This window comes from Colias philodice, chromosome 11 (assembly GCF_061535455.1).
Source record: "Colias philodice isolate Cphi_HAF_F1 chromosome 11, ilColPhil1 Martin Lab GWU primary, whole genome shotgun sequence".
NCBI classification, from domain to species: domain Eukaryota; kingdom Metazoa; phylum Arthropoda; class Insecta; order Lepidoptera; family Pieridae; genus Colias; species Colias philodice.
In genome coordinates, this window is record NC_143096.1 from 134450 (window position 1) to 159115 (window position 24666).

The window sequence follows — 24666 nt, forward strand, 5'->3', positions numbered from 1 at the left end:
GCGATATTGAATCATCATTATAATGGAAGTAAATATTAAACACTTCTATCGTAGGTTTATAAGTTTATTGCGTTGTGAAAGTTTCTTGTGCTGGATTATGCATAGTTTGTTCGTGACTACGTTGCCATTTAAATTCAGAAAAACTTTTTATTTTTTTGTATATTTCAGAATATTATTCTTCTCAGAAATAGTTTACAGGAGCTACTACCATATATCAAATATAAAAACATTTATTACATCTATAAATAAGTAATATTCTACAGAAAGAAAAAGACCTGAATTTCAACATCTCGAATAATAATAAGCAAGCAGCATATACTCATAAGCGATCAGAAATGCCAAAGAAAACATTTATATGTAAAAGAGAAACGCTTTGTTGTTCAAGAGATGTATCATAATAAATTAGATCGGGCGGCGAATTGGTATGTTACGTTTATCGCATTTCTTCAATAAAAATCTCATGCCTCAATGTTTGACTATGTAATATTAGGTATTTCGAATATGATTTGATTTTTATGGCTTCAACAACACTTTTTGAAGTGAAAACTTCTTTAGCGGCGTTGGGTATAAAATCTTTAAAACTCGCGTCAGGACACGTGACCTGATCGAAAAAGCGTAAGACGGATGGATATCAAACATGCTCAACGTTAATAATCAAGTTATTTATTTCAATCTATACTAGTATTATAAAGCTGAAGAGTTTGTTTGTTTGTGAGTTTGAACGCGCTAATCTCAGGAACTATTGGTCCGATTTGAAAAATTCTTTCGGTGTTAAAGATAGCCTATATTTATCGAGGAAGGCTATAGGCCTATAGGGTATATATCATCACGCTAAGACCAACAGGAGCGGAGCAATACGGGTGAAACCGCGAGGCACAGCTAAGCTAAGTTAAAAACAAAAAGAAGGGAAGGAAGATTAAAATAAAAATTATTTGTCGACATACACCGGTGCATCTAAACATAACTTATATTGGACATTCACAGTATCTAACATATACAATATACACATTATATTGATTTTTAAAAAATGTACTTATGTATTTATTGGTAGTACACCTGCAATTTAAAGACTCGTAGACAATAATATTGTCTCGCTTGTTATAATGTACCTGAATTATATTTCATTTATTTCTGACTGATAGCAGTCTCAGACTATTATAATAAACATTGTTAACCCAAACAAAGGAATACTAAATAAAAGAAATAGATATGTATAAAAGTGGAAAAGGTATCGTATTTATATTATTTGACAATTCTAAGAAATCATTAACAGGTGTTCGTGTCATAGATATGTTTAAGTTGTTCTCATTTCTCTGTCTCGTTATGATTGACTAAATGTAGCAAATAATGTGAATTGTTTTAAAAAAGAGCATGGAAAGGATGTTATATTGTAACCGCTCACAGCAGTAAACGTGACCAGAAAAACTTTGTCATTGTGAGGACATTATCCATGTAGTTTAATTTTGTTTGCAGGTAGGAAAGTTGCGAATTACATGGATCTTTGACGTCACTTATGAATGTCATATTTTTAAACAGGGCATCGTTAAAAACTTTTACCTCAGTCTCGGTTTGCCTTAGGTAGCTAATTATATCATGTTTTCATATAAAGCGCCAAATATCAATTATCCTGAAGTCCATAGTTTACAAATTTTATGTATAAAACGCTTCAATGAGGTAGGTATGCTTTCCAAATAAAATTTTCATAGATTAAGAAATTTACATATATCTATTAAACACTTGACCGTAATTTGAAGCTTACTTATTGAGAAGGCACCTAGCTTTTTCCGCCTATTTTTCCCTCTCTTTCCGTTGTACGTATGCTATCTCTCTCGCACACCTCCCCACCAGGTGGCGGGGCGCACGATAATGTGCGGGCGCTGGATATTTTTCATTGGCGTCTAGCTTCCGCCGCGAGAAGGTTGTCTACAAGACTACAACCTTGGTGCTATTAAGTATTGCTTAAAGCAAGTGCTAAAAGTGCTAAAAAGTGTATCCCGTCGGATCGGTACAGTGAGTTATTTTTACATCTATTCTAATAATATTTTACTTAAAAATGTTTAAAGTCAACGGTATAATCGTTGGACTTTATTTAAAATGCTGAGGTTTTTAATGAATCCTTCAGCAATAGTTTATTTTTCAATATGCTTAAATACTTAATAGCATGAATAAAGATATTTAAAATTAACGATACAACCGTTACATTTTACTTGAAATAGTAATTTTTCTTTTGAAATATTTCATTATGCAATATGTACTAATTAATATTTGAATTTTTAATACTGTGAGTAAAGCTATTTTAACGGTGTTACCGTTCGGCTTTACTCGGATCGTTAATATTACTTTTGTGATTATTTGATATTACTAGATATATCAAATACCCTCTCTTGTAAATAGATATTTTTAATATTTTATTTCATTTTTAATAATGTGGTTTTATTACAAGGTTACAAGTGAATTTTTCGTGGAAAAATTAATACTTAGTATGGATATGAGCCAACTCAAAGCTTTACAGGCATACAATCCATTGCTACGACTATATTACATTGTCGTTATCGCTAGGAACAATTCGGAATTCCTATCATAGTTTATTACTAAAAATTATCGAACGAGATGAGTCAGCTCCAAGAAGTCACGACATGTCGGAACATGTTGTAATCATGGACGTATAAAAAAAGACGGACGCCGTATTACGAACTAACAACGTGAAGCCACCATAGTAAGCTAGCGATCGTGTAAAGACAATAAACACGCACACACTCTCACCATAGTAAGCTAGTCGGCCGCCATTACGTCGTGAACTACCGACTGATTAACTGCGTCACTGTTTCACAAAAAATCTTTAAAATGCCGTCTTGCGTGGTTAAATGGTGTCGCAACAGTACAATTTTAAATAACAAATCACAAGGGATTACATTCCACAGGGAAGCAAGTTATTTCTTTTATGTTTTAATGACAAAATTATTACGGCAAAATTTATAGAAAAAAATACAGCCGCCATTGTCATCAACACAGCTGTTGCCATGGCAACATGGCACACACACATGGATGTTTCGCCGCCATTACTAGGCTTCACTCAATGTTTAGGCGATATACCGTCCGTCTTTTTTTATACGTCCATGGTTGTAATATTATTTTATAAATCGTACGGGAGTTACCGCTCAACTGAATAATGATGGAATTCGCTCATGTATAGTAGATACGTACCATGAATGTACCACACATTCAAAACTATCCGTAGTCTATACGTGTCCTTTTATGAGTATTATTCTGATCCGTTTTTATGTGAAAATAGACATATTACACACGGCTAATTTGATTGAAAGTTACGTTTCCTATGTTTCAAATGATGCAACTTTTTTGTTAAAACGAGTAAGTACCAAAATTTTACAATTAAATTCTTTGGTTTACTGAACTTGTGCTGAAAGGGTTATCGTATAATAATTATCGAGATACCTTAATATAAATTAGATTTAGATACATTTATTTCAAAGGATTTACAATTCACTTCTAACGTTTTAGAATAATATTATAAACTTGTACACCTTGACAAAAAGTAAAAAATTGCGGGTGAGTGGAGATTATTTTGTGCAATTAAATATAACGTCCTACGACGGTATGGTTGCGTTCGTAAGGAATGTTAACGGATATAAAGCAACTAAATGTTACATCAATTGCATGAACAAAAATAAATATGAATCGAAGTTCATTTTAAAATTAGTGAATGGATTTGAATTATGAATTTATTAAATAGTTAGTCCTTTTTTATATAAACATAATAATTAATTACCATTGTCAAATCAATTCTTATTAATTCATCCTGGACAGTTGTCGCTAACATTGGAAAATAAGTTAAAGGACCTTGTTAATTGCTATATTATTTAAATGATTATTTACTGCTAATTTTATATTAGCACTAAGGTGTATTCTTGCTCGAAGCAGAATACATAAATGTGGCCACTACTCCTCGCAGGGGTTAGGTAGGTCAAATCCACCCTCGCAGAGTGTCTCTTAAGCATTTTTTGGCAGGTCCTACTTATTTCTAGTTACAAACATCCCTCGCGCAGCTGTCGCTCGCAGGGAAATGGTGCAAATATATATCGGCCCTCGCGGGGCTTTGATTACAACTGTCCCTCACGGAAAAGATGGTGCAAATATATATCAGCCCTCGCGGGGCTTTGATTACAACAGTACCTCACGGAGACATGGTGCAAATATATATCAGCCCTCGCGGGGCTTTGATAACAACCGTCCCCACGGGGAAATGGTGCAAATATAATATATCAGCCCTCGCGGGGCTTTGATGGCGATTGGTGCAAATATACAAAGGATTGATCATTAAAATGATCATAGATATTTGCTTTCGTCAACGAGGACCCACGAAAGAAGTTTTGGATATGACCGTATCGGATCTTCACTCTTCTAAGGTAGGTAGAAAAAGGTTTTGAAATCTACTTCACAGTGGGCAGTATAGTAATATGACCTAATAAATACAATAAAGGTTAGAGACGTCAAATAATGGGCGCATGAAATTGATACTTCGTATCCTAAAAGTTTACGCTTCAGGAATCAGGAAACCACCATTGGTTTACCAATTATGGAAATTGGAATTGACAAATCGTATTTACCAATGCAAAGCCTATTCACAACAAAGGAAGGCGAGTCGGATAAAATATCATCTCGCAGATGATTTGTGGCGGTGATTTCGAGGATTGTCACCAAGCCTTGTCAACGGTATGTTTGGTATCGTAATTCAATGGCACTAGCCGACCAATTTTCATATAAAAATATTGGAAGAGATTTTTTAATCGCAAAGCGATTGAATGTAACAAATGACGATTGATTACGTATAGTTGATCTCTCATAGGCCTATTTTAGTTGCCCGATCTTGTAGGCAATTTATTTGACTCGTTTTTCAACCCATTTGACCTCATTATTGCACCCATGAGATTTTTCTTCAGGGCTCAAACAATAAATCGCTGAGGGATTAGGATAATCGTTTGTTAGACAAGTTTCTTGTCATCCCACCAGGATTATTATATTGTATAATAAAGTTATATACAACTATTAACGTAAAATGTTTAAGTACTCAACGAATGCTGAGAATACTGACTGTTGAGTTACATAGGATAGAGGATAAATAATGGAAAGTCAATCTTTCCAAACAAAAGCCTCTTATTATTAGATATTACTTGGAACCCCTACCCTTAACGAGAAAGCTCTGCCAAATGACTTCTCATTTCTTTGCTTTGAGGGAGGGGGGGGCAATAAATGAAATGCAGTACAGACTATACGGCTTTTAAAATATAAGTCTGGTAAGCGAACTAAACTTTGCTGGTTTAGTTCTTGCTATACCGCTATCCGTGCCTGCTTCTCGTGTTAACGGGTGAATTAAGTTTATCAATAGTCATAAATGCAATGCTATACAGAGGATATACTGCATTTAAAACATGACAAAGTCTGGTAAGCGAACTAAACTTTGCTAGTTTAGTTCTTGCTATATCGCTGTCCGTGGCTGCCTCGCGTGTTTACGGATGAATAAAGTAATGTCCTGTCTTCGCATCCACAGCTAGCTGTCCTATACTGTCATAATCTTAACACAGATTCATTCGACATAGCTCCCCACGAGCTCAGTTCTTCATTTTTGCACTCGCACAACTGTGGACAACACAAGAGCAATGCCTCCATTGGTAGCAGTTACAATCAAGGGCTAGCAAGGTAGGCTAGCCATATTACGGATGTTGGAACAACCGACTATATTTATGGCAATTTTCTTTGTCCAGTGTAACGTTTAGACTGTCGAAGCATTCCTACGGAACAAAGATGGGATCAGATCTGCATCCTTAATGAAGTTAATCGAAAGGAGATACTTTCAGACGACGATAGTATTCAAAATCTACCATATTCCTGAACATAATAATGCATAGTTAAGCTTATAATCTCTCTTGCCATTATCCTGCAGCAGAATTCCTTGGCGATAATTTGTTCTCGTTAGAACGAGCGAGGGTTGTTACGATAATATGAGAAATCCTGTCAGTTACAGACCTGAACGACGCGATAGAGTACCGCTATTTCAGTAGTAGTAGCACCTAGAAGGGTGAAGGTATTCTGGAAAGCGGAACTGAAGGCCCGGTCAGCAGCACCAGCCACCTAATAGACAGTGTTCAGTGCCGCACCACTATAATCTGCAAAATGACTCTGACGGTATGAAAATGTGGAGTACATTTTCAAAATATCAAATGATATAGTTGGAATAAAAACCCTATTTGCCTCCGTCTACCCAAAAGTCATACGGAGTAGCTAGTAGTAGTTGTTTGTTTTAGAATAAGTACCTATAGTTAAAATCCTTTGTTACTGACTGGATAAAGGCTCTTTACCTATCTGACGTTCATATAGCTGTTGACTGCCTAGTGTTATGCACAAACACTATTATTATAAATAAGTCACGTTATGTAGTCCCGAGGCTTTCGGTATATAAGTTCTGATGTAAATCATAATTATACCTTAAAACCGAATTGATTAGAAGTAACGTACTTGGCTGTAGTAATTGCAGTTTTGGGACACAGGCCATGCGCAGACGACAGACTATCCGTGACGCACTTTTTAGTCTGTGAAAATAGAACCTATGAAATTATATGCAGTAACGCACACGACGCGCAAAAAGTCCGGCGCACAAAAAATCCGTGTAATTCGGGCAGACCGCACCGCGCCGCTCCGCACAAAAGTGTGTGAAAAGAATTGAACGTTTGCTTCAACGCGCGCTAACGCAGACGGCGCACACTTTACACGATTTCCATAGCGTCTACGTCCCTACAGCTCTGCCGACAAAATGATCGAAGATGTGCGTCGTGTGCGTTGAGTCTGTGAAAAATCCGCGACCGACTTTTTGCGCGCCATGCAGACTTTTTGTGCGCCGCAGACTCGATCGCACAAAAAGTGTGCCGTCTGCGCAGGGCCTAAGCTCCTTATCATTTTAGTCTCTTGAGTTCAGTATATTTGTTTCCAGTACAGAGTTTATGACCTATCAGTTTTAAATAAATAATTCATGCATTGTACTGAAAGTACTAGCCATGTTTAGATTATGATTGGTGGCGTTGGCTCTAAACATTAATAGATACCGCGCGGTTTGGTTGGATGTTAAAAATCTGTATTATAATTAAAACCGTTTACCTGTTTTGATATTTTATTGCCTTATACAAGGGGTGACCTTTTAAATTTATTTCTGACCCCAAAAGTAAGGACCAAGGTCTCTTCTTGTCTGCTTGTAGCAGGTTGGGTTAAAACTGTGTGAATTGAGACAGGTGGTAATTCTATGTTAAGATGATTCAATTGTGCTTCTGCAGAGTTCTAATTGAATAGATAAAGGTTTGAGTTTGAGGTATTTTTTGCCTCGTCGGGATCAGCTGTTGCTTCATTTTGTAAGTAACATCTAAATGCTTAATTGAAAGTCGTTACTGGCGCTTTCGCAGATTTACGCTAAAGATAGTGAAAATTGTAGTAACTTTAACTTTTCAAGCCCAAAAGATTGACTAAGGTACACTTGAACCAATCTCATAAGTTCTAATACTTTTAATCATTATGATTAACTTTTTGGTTCTTATTTGATTAACTTTTCATCTGGGATTGTTAATATATTATATAATATAAAAATTTGTGTGATTTATTGGTAGGTATACTATCTGCACACCTTACTCTTTCAAATAAAGAAATAAGTAATTACTTATGTATTCAAATTCACATTGGCGTCCATATATTGTACACCAGGTGGTTAACAAACAGGTCTCAATAAGTAAGCTTCAAATTACGGTCAAGTGTTTAATAGCTGTGTTTTACCTGAAAATAAAACACATATTAAATACTTACCTATATTTGAAGCTTACACTTAACGTCCACCTGTTGTGGATTTCGACTCAATGAAAAATATCCAGCGCCCGCACATTATCGTGCGCCCCGCCACCTGGTGGGGAGGTGTGCGAGAGAGATAGCATACGTACAACGGAAAGAGAGGGAAAAATAGGCGGAAAAAGCTAGGTGCCTTCTCAATAAGTAAGCTTCAAATATAGGTAAGTATTTAATATGTGTTTTATTTTCAGGTAAAACACAGCTATTATAATTAAAAATTTAAATCAATAGTAAATAATTTCTGACATAATAATCATTACAATATACATATTTAGTACGCCATACTCTGATTGCTACCACTAGTTTCCTTAAGATTAAAGGTACATAAATAACTTGCGTGAAAGTAATAATCGTAATAGTAAAAGTTTACGTTTATAGTTTTACGTTAACGGCAGTTTGATTCATTTTCTTGTTCTTGTTGGTCTAAAATATATTTCCAAAGTAACTATATACCTATTTTGATCACGAAGCACGAATGTTCGTTTTCGGATGTATATCACGAATTGATTAATATATAGGTCATTAGTGAACCCTTCTCCTAGGTGATCTGAGGGCTTAGTTAGGACAGCTGAACGCAGATGGATGGGTAAAGTTAAACAGTGGTCTTATTTCGTCTCGATGGATGGATGGAGCTATTTAAATGTCGACTTCTTATCCTACATAGGAACTGGTATTCATCAGCAGTAACCTGGTGGTGGTACCAATGTTAAAAAAAAGTTATGACGATTCAAAAGGGCTTCTAGAACAAGGCTTCTAGAACAAGGCTTCTAGAACAAGGCAAAGGAATAAATAAATGTTTGAGTTTGAATTTTGAGTTACTAATCCACCATTTTTATTACGAATATCGAAAAAAACATTACTGTACTTACAATAATGAAATGTTCCAATAATATGGAAAAAAAGAAAATGGAGTAAAAACACTTATATTAATCTTAATACGCCCTGATTATCACTTAGTTTTCCTCCTTGTTTTGAACGTTTTGAATAACAACGACTACCCGCAGCATTATATTATACTACTCTTTGACAGCAACACGGAACAGTGAAGAAAGAAAATGGCCGCTGATTACAACAGCCGCGCTCGTCTCACTTAGCTTTGTTACGTAGACAGAGAAACCAACTGTCTACGCTTTGTTAAATCTGTCGTATATTTTTTTAAATATTAAATTGTCCATAATGTTTCATATCTTTTTTAAATGTGTACAACTTATAATTAAAAAAATAAAAATATTTTTCAGATTCTTATACTTACATAATGCCACCTAGTAATTTAAACAATTAACTGTCACTTCATATATTATCACATAGAAAATAAATTAATTTCCAAATTGCTAAAACTTTATATTTAAATTTTTGCCAATAAATTTAACTTATCTGTGGTGACAACGTGCCACACACAGATCTACTAGATCTGTGGTGCCACATCTTATCTGTATTGGTATGAGGTATGGACCAATGAGCAGCTCGGAATCCCTGGCGGCAAACGAATTATAAAAAAAATAAAATTAGAAATTGGAACGGGTGGAACAAGCCTCGCCAAGAGATGTCGTGGGATTGATTAGATTGTGATATTGATTAAAAGAATTTTAAAACTATAGTTAATATTATTTTTATTTAGAAAATGTTTAAAATGCACGTGTGTTTTATGTGTATTATCATAATGAATCATAGCGCCGAAGTCCCTACGTTAAATTTTTCATGGAGAATTCGAACGTGAAGGTATGTTTTTCTGCGGTTTTAAATGTTATTTGTAAACGTTTTTATTTTGAAGCCTTTTATTGTAACAATAATTTTAAAACTTAATCTATGAATATTTAAAACATGTTATTTTTAATAATAGATGTGTACCTTTCTATCAGATTTTCTGTCCGTGGATTTCCCACTTGGGTGAGATAAAATGTTGTCATATGATCAAATAGAGTACCTATTACCTAACCAATATTTTATTCGAATTTGAAAACAATCGCTCAATATAATACAATATCCTGTAAATTACAATACCTAATGTATAAATATGGAGTCCATTTCTAGATTGGCGGAGTTGTAGCAAGTTTGGTGTAGTTCCGTGTAATCAGGGAATTCGGAATGTTGAACGCAGGGCTCGGCGGTATTGTTCCTCGTGCCACAGATAATATTATAATACTCGTGCAAACAAACTTTGGGCGGGAAAACGCTGATTTTGTTAACGCCGCGGCCGTTCCTTATGAGGGTTTTTTTTGTATGAACCGTTCGTTGTATGTTTGCATAGGATTAGAAACATCCAATAATATTATGTTAACCGTAGTTGAGTAGACGTTGGTATGGTAGGTATATATGGTAGGTATATCAACATTGGTGCGCATATACTGCAATACGCATTGGTGCGCATATATTGCAATACGCATTGGTGCGCATATATTGCAATGCGCATATTATATGCAATGTATTATTGCATATTATTTGCAAATTAACTTTTACAGTTGCATATAAAAACATTATTAGGTACTAGGGGCCATATACGGTACCTAACCAAATATAATTCCATATAAATTGTGATCATTATGACAAAAAATAGTCTATAACATAATATGGCTTTAGTAAACATTCCAATTTGCGTTATTACGAAGATATTAAGAAGCAATCTTGTTTTTAACAAGAGTAAACAAACGAATTTATTTACTTTACAAAGTAAAAAAAAAATGAGTTCGACATTCTGCTTCCAAATTCCAATAAACATGAAATATCAAAATATTGGCTGTCATTCTTATCTTTAAATACGAGATAAACTATTGGTTGCAAAAACATTTACATGATTCTGTTCTGAATAATTGAGCACGAAAAGGTTTATGGCTTGTATTTGTCAATATAGTAATGCAATACTATGATTGCAAGGCTATAGAAAGATAAATAAAAAATTTATATTAAAAAAAATGTACGTAAGCATTTATTTTGTATAGATGTATGTTTTTGGTTTTGAGAATTAAAGCATATGGCGGACGTGTTTTTAATTTGTGTCATTGATTGGTTGTCTACAGAAGCAGTAGGTGATTATCTCCAATTTGGCAAAACCAGAACCTAATCGTTTCAACATACGTACGTACGCTGCCACGAAATTAGTAATCGTGCAAAACCACTTCAAACGCGGTTCTATTTCCTAATGGGGATTATACAAGCAGCTGCTGTGCTGCGCGCTTCACTCGCGTAGGAAACCGCAGGCAAAAGCAAGAATTTGTATATCTCATGTCTTAATACATACGCCAAGTATCACTTCCAAATATCATCAAAATCGTTCTAGTAGTATTTATATGAAATAGTAACAAACATAACATTACATACATAGCATCACAAACTTTCGCATTTATAACATTAGTAGGATATTGTGTCACGTTATTAATATGAGCAAACATGTCGGCAGCGTGACGAACATCTTCCTGGTGAACCTGTCGGTGGCGGACCTGCTGGTGACGCTGTTCTGCATGCCCGTGCAGATCTCCAAGTCGGTGACGCTGCTCTGGTACTTCGGGGAGGTCATGTGCAAGACGGTCAACTTTCTGCAAGGTGAGGAAGGAATTGTGTATATCAATGAGTGTACTAGTGTAGGGCAGTATCAATACTGGGGAAATTGCAAGTTCTAATTGATATTTATGACGTTCTTATAATTTATATTGTGATTGGATTTTATAAATGGGCTAAAGAGGTAAGAAAAAATCAATTTTGATCGGTTCAGCAGTTTTTGTGTGAACAAACAAATAAACAAACAAACATTCCCATTTAATATTAATAGGATTTATTTCTCCATAATGCTTTTATTTATTCTAAATAAAGTAAATTTACATAAGTTTTAAGATGGTGGTACAGTGGAACATACTCGTAGAATGGCTCTCTTTTTGAAGTTATCTAAAAAACTATTATAAATGTATAAATAGATAGGATCCGAAATTTCACACATAAATTGGCCCATTAGAGAGGAATTATGCGAGCACGTGAGGTTTCGTTGACAATAGAACTAGCATTGTTCACATTATATGTATGGATGCTTGTCACAATATAGCTTGGTAACAGAATTATTATTGACAAATGCTACAATAAGAATAAGAATAAGAATAAGAATATCTTTATTGAAAAAGTAAAATAATACATTTAAAATTTGGGGAAACTATAGCCTGTGTTAGTTGTAAACTGTGTTACAGGCTTTAGAATCCCTTCACAATTTTTGTAGATTGCCTTTTTCAACTTAAAATATAATTAAATTACAATTTAAACAAAGAAAGAAAAAGATTGCATGCATGAATGTTTGTGCGTGTGTGTGTGTGTGTGTGTGTGTTTGTGTGTGTATGTGTGTAATAAAATAATAATTTTTATTAAATATACGACCGTAATAGATTCTCTGTGGCTTCGTAATCTAACTTGTTAAGAATAATTAATAGTTCTTTTACAATACTGCATGTATTAAATAAGTAACCGTCAAAACCATGACTACCACGAACAAAAAGCTAAAATACCTATACATAAAATTTTCAAAATAATAAACGCCAGTACTTTGTTTACACATTATAGGAATTTAGATGTATTCAGCAGTAATTTCTAAAGATTACAACTTATAAGTTAGAATTATTAAGTATTCCACGAATAGTGTAGACCCATTTGTTCATTAAATTACTTCATAAAATTTTCGAAATATAAATGATTTTTCCCAAATGTTTTAATTAACCATCTCGCCAATATTTAATTCCGACCACTGGATCATAAAAACTCCAATCAAATATTTGACTTCCAAGTAATTTGAAATGAAACAGACACCAATGACCTTTGGAAAATATTTCTGGCCGGAGAAGTAAACTAGTTAGCGCCAAAACAGGAGTTGTAAAGAATTGTAAAACTGTCGCGTTCACAGTCGCAGCGAATTAAATATATATTTTACCATAGTTTCCCAGTTTTTGACCTTTTGCTTGCGAGTAATGAAATTATTGTTACTTTGCTTTTTGTTACTCTCAGAGAGATTTATTTCTAGCGAGTGTGATATTTGGCGTAATGATATACAGGGTGTCCCAAAAAGTATGGATATACTGAAGCCAGGAGGTAGAGGACTTAGAGGGCTATCCGAATCACCCCCATATATGTTATGCGATTTTTCGTAGTTTCGGAGTTATGACTTTTTTTTTAATTTTTCTAGCTACCCCGAAAATTTCATTTTATTATCTGGTAGCTACCCCGAAAATTTCATTTTATTATTCAGAAGGCTTCAATCTCAAGATTTAAATCTAAATGTGGTAAGTGCAAAAAATTAATTAACATGATGATTAATAAAAACAAATTAAAACCAATAACAAGTGTTTAATTACCAGAAAATTTTAAAATGACCCCGCTGTTGCTCAATGCAAGTGCGACATCACCGTAAAAAGTTGTCTTTTAAATGTTCTTCTGAATAATAAAATGAAATTTTCGGGGTAGCTACCTGATAGATAGAGCAAGTTTTTAAAATCCAAACGGAAAACTTTTTTATGTGATTTTATTTTTTACGGGCCCTTGAAGTGGTGAAAATACTGGGTAATTTTATCTTTCTTGGCATTTAATTCTTTTTTTTTATTCCATTCAAAGATCTAACGATAGTAAATGTTACCATACTGAATTGGCCTATCTTTCAGCTTAGCACACAAAAAACATCAAGCATCTACCGCAATAATTGACGTCACCATGAGTAAAAATCTCATCGTACTCGGCGATAGGTGAAAAATTGAAAAAAAAGTCATAACTCCGAAACTACGAAAAATCGCATAACATACATGGGGGTGATTCGGATAGCCCTCATCCATACTTCTTGGGACACCCTGTATAGAACTGTGAAAGATAAAATAGCCGTACTATTTGGTGAAACAGTTATAATGTATTTATAGTGAACTTAACGCGATGAGAGGCGATAAATTGATACAATCTCATGTTCGTAAAGCAATTAATGTCGGTTTTAACGGTTTTTATAGTTATCATCGATATTCATGTCGACGTTATATTTCATAGTTATTTTTTTGATCGAGGTCAAAGCGAACTATTTCGTCCCATCCAATTTGTATAGACTTTAGAATTCCGTAAAAACCCGCCGAATAAATTGGGTGAGCGGGTAACAGATCAAAGACTAAGTTTTCTTGTGGAAAAAGGCGGCACTTAAAGTAATCCTTGTAAATATAAAGTATTTGTATTTACACTTTTCCTCCTACATTCAATAAGGGAAACTATTAAAATATTTTGGGCGCCTAAAGTGGGGTCGGATTGCGAAGAAAAGTAATAGAAATACGCATAACAAATTTAAATTTCATTTTTGCAATACATTTTCACACCCACAATCATGCACACTATTCATCAGTTTTGATTATTATTATTTAACTCATTATATTTTCTGGCATGATATAGCTAATTGTTATTGACTGTTCTTTCGAGACTTTTCCGCGAAATCACCCGACCTAACAAAAATACGAAGTACAATGGAAAATTTTGCTTATTATAATCACAATATGCTGAAAATACATACATATTTTTAAATTGTTCAATTTCCACAAATAATAAATAAAAAATGATCATCATCAGCATCATCATGCTTAGTTTTTTTATCAGGAAAATTAAGGAAATCGCGGAGGAAACAAAATTAACGATATAATGACCCAGATTCATTATAAAGGTTGTGATAATGACCAAAATGTTGCTAATTTCCAAATCACGAGGTAAATTGCTTTTTGATTGCAAATATTGAACAAAAAAAACCTCATGAATTTTGAATTATAAATCTTTTATAATTTTTAATATACCTACCTTCAACTTAGCTGTGTAACTGTAATTTAAAGATTTCGACTTAATTAAGAAATTACACCGTGAATGTAACGTAATGTATGTTAAAATATAATTGCCGTGGTTCAGGCGTGGCGGTGTCGTCGAGCGTGTTCACGATAACGGCGATGTCGGTGGACCGGTACCTGGCCATCACGCAGTCGCTGCGCGCGCCGTGGCTGCCGTCGCGGCGCGGCGCCGTGGCGCTGCTGGCGGCGCTGTGGCTCGTGGCGCTGGCCGTGTTCGCGCCGCTGCTGGCCGTCGCCGCCGTGCAGCGCGAGCGCGTGCCCGTGCTGAGAGCCACGCCCAACGGCTCGGTGAGTGCGTGCTATACCCGCGCTGTAGGTGGCGCTGCTGGCGGCGCTGTGGCTCGTGGCGCTGGCCGTGTTCGCGCCGCTGCTGGCCGTCGCCGCCGTGCAGCGCGAGCGCGTGCCCGTGCTGAGAGCCACGCCCAACGGCTCGGTGAGTGCGTGCTATACCCGCGCTGTAGGTGGCGCTGCTGGCGGCGCTGTGGCTCGTGGCGCTGGCCGTGTTCGCGCCGCTGCTGGCCGTCGCCGCCGTGCAGCGCGAGCGCGTGCCCGTGCTGAGAGCCACGCCCAACGGCTCGGTGAGTGCGTGCTGCTGTAAGCTGGGCCAACCCATTCAAATATATTATATCGCCGCTTTCCTCGGCCGAGCCACGTCCGCACGTTAGGTTCTATCTCGCGAGATTAGCTGTAAGTAAAATATATGTACTAAATAAAATATAATATGTCAAAAAAATACTTATATATAGTTTAATAGATTATGTAGATTGTAAGTATATTCACTAAGAATAGTTGTATGCCCATACCAACTGGTATGGGCATACAACTAAATTAATAAAAACTACATAATATTAAGTATTACTTCTAATCAGTTGGATGACATATCTGAAGCTGGATAAACCGTCATATAATAAGAAAATAATTTAATCTTTATGTTGTTCTAAATAAACTAAAGACCCAGACGAGAGCTTGTATCAAGTTAACCTTCGATTTAAAAGTCGTCATTGTTCGGACAGCTAAGTGAATAGCAACTGTCTCGCTTTTATTGCCACTAATTTACTATTGGACTCAGCTTGAAAGGGAATTTGTCTAGCTCTTAGTGTTTGTTGATTCTATTATAGGTCACAACTCACAAAAAATTTTGATTCATTTCAAATTAAATTAAATAAAAAAATAAAGCACAAATCGGCGCCATAACAGATATCACAGTTAGGAGTCAAATATTTGTAAACATAAATCAAAGTAATTTATAGAATTTGTAGTCAAATTTCAAACTTAATTAATAGGTCCGTAATTTTAAATATTTAATTAAATTGTACAGAGGTCCTTCAGATAAGTGGACGCTTTGGATTTATTAACTTAGCTTGATAAATTGCTTTTACTTATTTTTAAACTTGTTTATACAAATTTCTACGGATACAAATGAGATAAGTTCTCGAATCAGTTCTGTGAATAGTATTTACTTAGAGAACAAGTTTAAAAGGTTATTGTTACGCTTAAAGTACAGATTAAGTTTTTCAGGAAGTAAAAAGTAATTTAGTGTAGTTTGAATAAGAAAGTTGTTTCGTTCCAAAGCGACGTTTAATTGGGATAGATCAATATTACATACTGTGTCACTCATTTTTAGTCGATATTTTTGAAATTAAACTTCTTCGTTTCTACTTTGCTTAATACATAAAGCAAATAGATATATTGTGATCGTTAAGCATATTTGACTCGAACGTATGGAAGCCCTACACATAGAAAATCTGTAACAGCCTGACAACTTGACAATTGACAAGAATACCTATCCATACTAATATTATAAATGCGAAAGTAACTCTGTCTGTCTGTCTGTCTGTTACTCAATCACGCCTAAACTACTGAACCAATTTGTATGCAATTTGATATGGATATATTTTGATACCCGAGAAAGGACATAGGCTACCTTTTATTGCGAAATATGTACCACGGGCAAAGCCGGGGAGGACCTCTAGTTACCTATATATACGAAAATAATTTAAAGAACCATTATTCTTTTGTTCCTTATAAAAGTATAATTCAAAATACTGTGTAACTTATGCATTAAAATGTAATAAAACTGTTAGCTTACATCTTAGTGCTAGGAAATGCTGACCTTTTCGTGAATATAGAAAGCTTTTTAAAGCTCGTCGTTCTTCTTCGTTGCTAATCGTGTAGACATCTAATTAATTATAGCTTAATAGCATAAGAGTACTGTCGTTAGTATTTTGTATCACGAGACTATAATGGAATAAGGAATAACAATAAGGAACACACGATAACACAGGATATTTTAGATTACATTGCTCTTTACAAAGGCATAATTTCGTTCAACTTTATTTTATTTAAATATTAAACGATAATTTGTAATAATTACAAAAATGTGAAAAAACTCTTGCGTAGACTTGAAATCAGAAAGAACTCGGCGCCTTCACTTTCACTTAAAATTATTGTCGCGTTTAGATCTGAATATAAAAGAGGTTGATTAAATTAATTATTATCTAAACGAATCGATACTGTTACCACAGATTTAACTAAATAGTTACTTCTTTAGTTCAATAGCAATTCAAAAAACTGTTACCCGACGTGTTACTGATATTATATGCTAAAATTTTCAAAGTAAATCATTCTGTCAATTAATGTCAATTAACAATAAAAGGTCATTGACCTAGTCTTAGTTGGACCGCAATAAATGGGTTCATAATATTATGAATGGAATGAGTAAAAAAAGGAAATTGAGTATCCTAGCGCAATTCTGAATTTCATTGTGGCATTTATGAGTTGCCCGGAGATTTTAAAGCAATTTATAATTGAGACTGTCCGTTAATTAATTTATATCAATTTAAAATAGAATTCAATGAACGATTTTATAGCTAGTTCGAGTTCATTTGCTTTCAATTTCATATTTGCAATTGGTCACAAACATTTTTAGGATTTATTATTATTTTTTGTAGTTTATAGTTTAAGTATTTTATGTGAATTAGATCATATAATATATTACATTAGCTAATTTATGATTTAATGTATTTTATATTATGTTGGTAAGATTCAAGTATATTATAAAGAAAAAGTAAACAGAGCATCTGGTACCACGAATATAATCCCCATAGCGCAGATAAATAAAGGAATTGAACCCCACATATTCAGTACCGTAATAAATGCCTATGTCAGTCTCTGAGGTCCTAAAATAATGTATAGAGCGATTTAGCCCATTCTCCATACTCCGAATTCTAAGAATACATTTATGTGAAATAATGTTTTTGTTCGTATTTGTAGACCCTATTTTTTCAGTTGGGAATAATATTATGAGGTCCTAGAAAACTGGATTGAATTTAGTTTTTAGTAGTTTAAACTTTATTAAATCCACATAATATAATAATAATTGATATGCTTACAACGTATACAACGTAACATAATATGTTCAATCTAAAGTAACAATAATTCCATTGTACATAAGACAATCTAGAGCCCACGCGTAGATTAAGTCACAAATTGTAACGTTTGATATCCGATCCATAAGGGTACAAGGTACAAACTACACAATACGAATATTCAGAGGTCGTAACATGAACTTCAAACCCTATAATATACACATACCTACCTATATAGATATAAATTTGAAACAAAAGGGTTGAAGATAAATTCGCGTCAATGTACTATTTTGAACTTTATTAGTATTTAGGATTATTGTCTCGCACGATATTATTTCATTTTATTTTTAAGTTGTTATGCCAATTGGTCTTTACTAGATTTTAGAAGTTCAAAAACAACAATGACATGAAAAGTTTATATTTTATACAACAATATTGTTTATATATTGTTGTATAAAATATAAACTTATATATAAATCTCTTGTCACAATGTTTGTCCTCAATGGACTCCTAAACCACTTAACCGATTTATAATAAAATTCGCACACCATGTGTAGTTCGATCCAACTTGAGAGATAGGATAGTTTAAACATGTAGGTACCACGGGTGAAACCGGGGCGGACATCTAGTAGTATATACTCTACAGAATAAAATAGATTACACATTCAACATGACAAGCTTCTGATGAAATTTCCCGCCGTAGCTGTTAGAGTATGTATAAAATGAACGATTTCATTCCACACATAAAGTAATGAGAATATGATCTGTATGATGAATGTGTAATAAGGTTAGGTTCATTTTTAAATGGCGTTGCGATCCCAAAAGCTCCCTCTGCCTATTAGTTAAAAGAGTATACCGTTCGCTTTTGATTAACGTTTTTAATGATGAATCATGTCACGTCAGTTTACAGCAAATAAGATTTATTTTCGTAACTCACGTCAGTTTTGCAGTAATGAGACAACTCTCGGTTAAAATTAGATCATTATTTGTAACTCGAGTGCTATTTAAACAAGGCAATTGTAATAAAATTCATTAGAAAGTTAAAATGTAACTTTGTATATTTATAATGAAATTAGTTTGACGCTAGGGGCTTTCTGATTCAAATTTAAATTATTAACAAGTGAATATCGCTACTGGAGAACATTAATTTATTAAAATTTATGATGTTTATTAATATGTCACTGTTCAGTTCAGGGTTCTTGCGTGATTTAATGATATTTACCAAACTTATAATGAAGTTAATTTTCGAGCACAACAAGTTTGTCTCTACTATAACTGTTAGTGAAGTTGTCTTGACCTTGAACTTCAGTTTTGTGACCCCGTTCTGTAAAACTTTATTTTATCAAATGTTGTCGAAGTGTCGAGCATTCTAAGTTATCTATTTATCTATAATTTTTTCACAAAAAGATCTAAAAATAAATAAAAATAATACGCATAAATTTTTTAATTCTATTTTGATAGATATCTCGTTTATTACCTCTGACTTTAAAATCAAATCGATGTTCATCATGAATATGTATGGATGATAGAGGTGACTTTTGTACGCAAAACATTTTTTTGTATAGAGTTAACAATGATCATCTTGAAACTTGGGCGTTTTTATGGAAAATGAGTTTTAAAAGAACGGAGTAATATATATTCATTTCGAGATCGTGTTTCATTCGAACGAAGAACTCTTAAGCCATAAAAAATATGCGGTAAATAGAAAACTCGAATACTTAAATATGAGAAATTGCTTCTCTTGAGATAGAAATTTTGTAGATTAAAACTTACGTTTCGAACTTTTACTGAATATTAAAGTATATAAGTAAAAACATTGAATACCTGTTATATTCATATATCAAAGGGTTCAACGACCATTTGTAAGTAAAAAATACGTATTAAATGTAAATTACAATTACATTTTATGTCAAAGGTTCGAATAGCATTTGTATAGAAGCAATCAATATTAGGAAAATGAAGGTATAATTACGGTTCCAAGCTTGCTATAATAACTTTTGGAACCCTTTTTGTAAGTAAAAGGTGAGGTTAAATATATTGTTCTTTTTATCTTTATATTTGATGGCAGTGGGTCACAAGGGTCTCATCAATCATAATCAGTGCGTTGTGCTTCTTTATCTGCTGTAAATGTTTTGAGTAATATCGCGAAATTTGGTGTAAAATTTTCTAACTCGAAATCAATTAAAGATTAAAACGTTGCCCTTCTAAATCAAATCATTTCCGATTTTCAGACTTTATATTTTTTTAGAAGGAAACGGAAATTATGCAACAGAGACAATTCGTCGTGCGTAACACTAATTTTAATAAAATGTTTCTAGAAATTAAAAATGAAAATACTAGGTAATTTATAAGCAAGAATGTAGAAATAATGTAGACTACAATATAATGTTGAGATGAAACTCACCCGCTCGTCTAGTTGAACTAGATTTATTATAGCTTTACATGATTTCGCATTTCATAAGAAAATGTGACATTTTTCTCTTATTTCTTTCCTTAAATATAATATTCTATTATAACAGTAAAAAAATCCTTAAGATTTCAAAGAAGAGAAAACTGAGAACAGACAGACAGTCCTTTCCTAAAGTCATAACAAAAATATCTTAAAAACAAATGCAGAGTACTCAGGGTATAGATATGTTACTGTAAATACGAATTAGTTAGTGAAGATGTGTCCAACTGTTAGCTCGGCAAACAGGCAAACCTCGTGAGCACGTGTTTGCGTTGGAATCAACTCGATTGCATTCTGAGCTAATTAATCATGCGACTTTGTGCCTAGAGATTATCTAATTATACCTACTTATACGTTCATGCGAAAATAAATCTTTCTCTTATGTTTTTACGTACCAAATTTGAATTATCTATAAATAATGGAGCCTTGTAAAAGAACATTAACCTTTTGCTTTTGTGAAAATAGTTTAGATGGGAAGGCTATCGTATGATAATTTTGACGTGGGCGATGATACAAGAAAATTTGTTCTTTTATTTCCAATTTCGCAAAAATTCCAAATTCTTCAGATAAGAAAGATTTCAATAAACACAGTAAGAACATACTGTTTAGACTGTAATAAAACAAGTTTCACAGGCCGATATTATATCTTAGTAAGTGTAGGAGCAATCTCTGTATGGGCGGCGAGTGTTTACTTCAAATATTTTCAAGATTTTTAAAGTGTTCCCGATTTGATATATTTACATCATACATTGTATTTTTCTTTTCTTTTACAACTCTCATCTTTTGAAAAGGATTTCTTTTTAATATATTAAAATATGGTTTATTTAAAAATGTATTTGTGTATAGAATATCTGTTTGCAGTTCTTATACATTAAAATATTGAAAGATGGTGGTTCATCTAGAAAGGATATCTCTGAATCTATGTAGAAATACATTAAATGGCGACGTTTGACATAATATATTACTTCGTACTATGTTTTGAATTCGAGGTAAATACAGAGATTATTTGCTAGAAACATTATAATGTGCAACTATGGAATAATCCATACTAATATTATAAATGCGAAAGTAACTCTGTCTGTCTGTCTGTTACTCAATCTAGCCTAAACTACTGAACCAATTTGCATGAAATTTGGTGTGGAGATATTTTGATACCCGAGAAAGGACATAGGCTACTTTTTGTTGCGAAATATGTAACACGGGCGAAGCCGGGGCGGACCGCTAGTTTGATATAAATGACTGACCGGATACGCACATTACTGATTCTGCTTATTTTTGACCATTGTAAATTATGATTATAGGTACCTTAGATTACAAAATAAATAGGTACCTAAGCATATTTTCACATACGCCTTTTGCAATAAGATTTTGATATTGACATTTTTATTTATTGTAGTAAAAAACATATTAAATTTGCACGGAACTAACATCGTCTAGAAGGTTGGCTCTATTTTCTGTTGCGTAGTCAATATGTACAACAAACTTATCAAACTGCTTATTACTTTAGGTACTTTCGAAGCTCAACTGAAGTGCCTTAGAAAATCGTTCACTCGAAATAATTGAATGAAACGAATGAAATTCAAGTGACAATCAGAATTTGTGTATCAATTCGTGCGCAAAATATCCATTCTTTAAAAGTAGGCAGTGACATGGAAACTTCCCAGCCCAGAATGAAGCCTAGATCATTTATCGTCTCAGATTTTTTACAATCAATTTAAACTAAAAAATCTTCAGTATTGATAAAATAAATCTATATCCAGAAATTTACATAACATGTATATTTTGTCCAGTTCGTATTAGCTCTGTAATATGTCGCTAGCATGTTATAATTAGTTTTTTAACCGAATTTAAATAATAAGAGAAGGTAGCTTAAATTAACCGTACATAATATTTTTCTACAGACTCTACAGACAGAGTTTCATGTAGAAAGTTCTATGTCATCCAGTACCTACTGGTATAAAGTTTAATGACAAAAATTGTAACGTAATAGCCGAGCCTTTGACCTCGATAAAAGCCACGTTGAGTGAAGCTTAAGTTGTTTAGCGAGAAAATATGTCCTTACATTGTGAACATTTGTGCTAATGTTTGTATTTTTTGTCGATTCAAATGTTTTTTTTCAACACAGTAAATATCAGCTTGCAATAATGGATATATAATTTTAAACGAGTTATTTTTTTCACCATGCTATATTTAAATTATTAAATAACGAGAATTGTAATCATCATAAATACCGATAGTCAGTTCCCTATTTCAATTTAATATCAACTTATACTGAAATGTGTGCTATAATCTAATTTCATAGTAGATGTTTCATAAGATGTTTCATATTTTAATCTCATAAATGCCAATGCCATACATGTTTACGTCTTCAGTCGCTTCATACTATTATTAGTTTAATAGATGAAACACTATAAGTACTACTATACTACGACCATTAAACGATCCAATACAATGATATAACAGAGTTAACATCCACTGTATTGTATTTTATGTTATTTCGAAGTTGTTAAGGAAGTAAGGAAGCGCGTAATAACAATCTGTAGCTCAAAGTTTGTGCTGAGTTCTAATTGTATAATCGTGTATCGCTAACTGAAAACGGCTTCCAATACTCTCTCCCTATTGGGACCCGTTTTCAGTTGCCGATTGCTAGATCTAGTTGTAAATCGGACGATTTATTGTTAGTGGATTTGAATTGAATCTCTTTATGTTTTAATTTGACGGTAAAACAACTATAGGTCAGCGTACACTCTGTATAACCGCATATATGGAGCGAATAATATAACAACACGTATCAAAGAGATTATATTCTAGTTCTAGTTTATATATTTTTAAAGCTGCGGTTTGTATGTTTAATGTTTATATCTAATCCAAAGTTACTTTGAACTGCCAGAATATCACGGTTAGTTATTGCGAAGGATTACTAAGATATATTAGTTAGAGAAGATAACAATTTTTATCCAAATCGCATGGTATGAAGTAAATAAAGTTATTTTTAAACATAATGAAGAAAATACTACGTTTATTAATTGATACATTTTCTATTCGTTCATTTCGATGATGGTAAATTTCCCATAAGCCCGCGAAAATTTTCTCAAATACATCTTGTTATTCGTGCTGTGAATAAAATTTAAATAAAAAGAGGAAGGAAGGTGGGATGTAGCCTCGTAACGAAAAACAACATAGCTATGTGGATTAAATTTCTTTCATTAAGATAAGACGACATTACGCGCCATTCGAATGGATTTTATTTGGGACTGATTGTTCGTCGCCATTTTCTCATTACAGTATTAAGCTAAAATATTGTATTTCAATGTTTGACAATTCTCATGCAAATTTCTTCAGCTGCTTCGACGTTGTTAAGAAATATAATATACCTAGAGACATGTATTAATATAATCGATGGATAGGTAAGTAAGAAGTAAATATCGAGGATAGCGAGCTTATATTATATTCGATTACATTTTTAAACAATATTCACGAATTCAGATTTTACTGAAATAAGATGTTAAATTAGTTCCGTATTTTTGCTACAATTGTAATATTTGAAGAGGTATGAATGATAAGTATTTCCGCACACAGAACATGTGTGCGACAACAATGGGATTTTATAAATCCGCGGCGCGGTGCCCGCTGCTAATGAACGACAAACACGTTGCCCAGTGATGGCTTATTGTGACTGGCTGAGTTATCGCAGCACGGCTTATTGGACAGTGTTGATTTAATAAGCATTCAGCGCAGATATGTTCGAGTTTCGTTGTAAAAGAGCAATGAATATAACAGTCTTTTAGCGGTATTGGGACGCTCGTATTCGTTAACGATTGCCAATAAGATTACGGCCACATTACGACTTAGGACTTAACGTTTCTATTTCAACATTTTTGGAAAAATTCCACTTGTTTACGTTTCTTGGAAATAAGTAACCAGTTTAATATTTACGTAGTACCTAAATATTAAGAAATCTGTGGTAATATTAACAAAATGAATAACCAAAATACAATCGTGGTTTAGTTTACGATTTTTATTTCAACTCAATCACTAAGTGAGTGTGAACGTTTTTGATAAATGCTTCATGCACATAGCACACTTACAAGTTAGAAAAACAAAGTTTAAACAAAGTTTTTTCGCA

At 33.6% G+C, this 24666-nt stretch overlaps 1 protein-coding gene across 1 annotated transcript in view; it reads left to right on the forward strand.

Moving 5' to 3' along the window:
- The window catches only part of LOC149484318 (QRFP-like peptide receptor), an 85361-nt gene that overhangs the window by 52230 nt on the left and 8465 nt on the right, over window positions 1–24666 (forward strand). The window contains exons 3-4 of the mRNA XM_089700471.1: window positions 11294–11436; window positions 14785–15011. Coding sequence (XP_089556597.1) covers window positions 11294–11436; window positions 14785–15011 — 370 coding nt within the window. The remainder of the gene's footprint in view (window positions 1–11293; window positions 11437–14784; window positions 15012–24666) is intronic.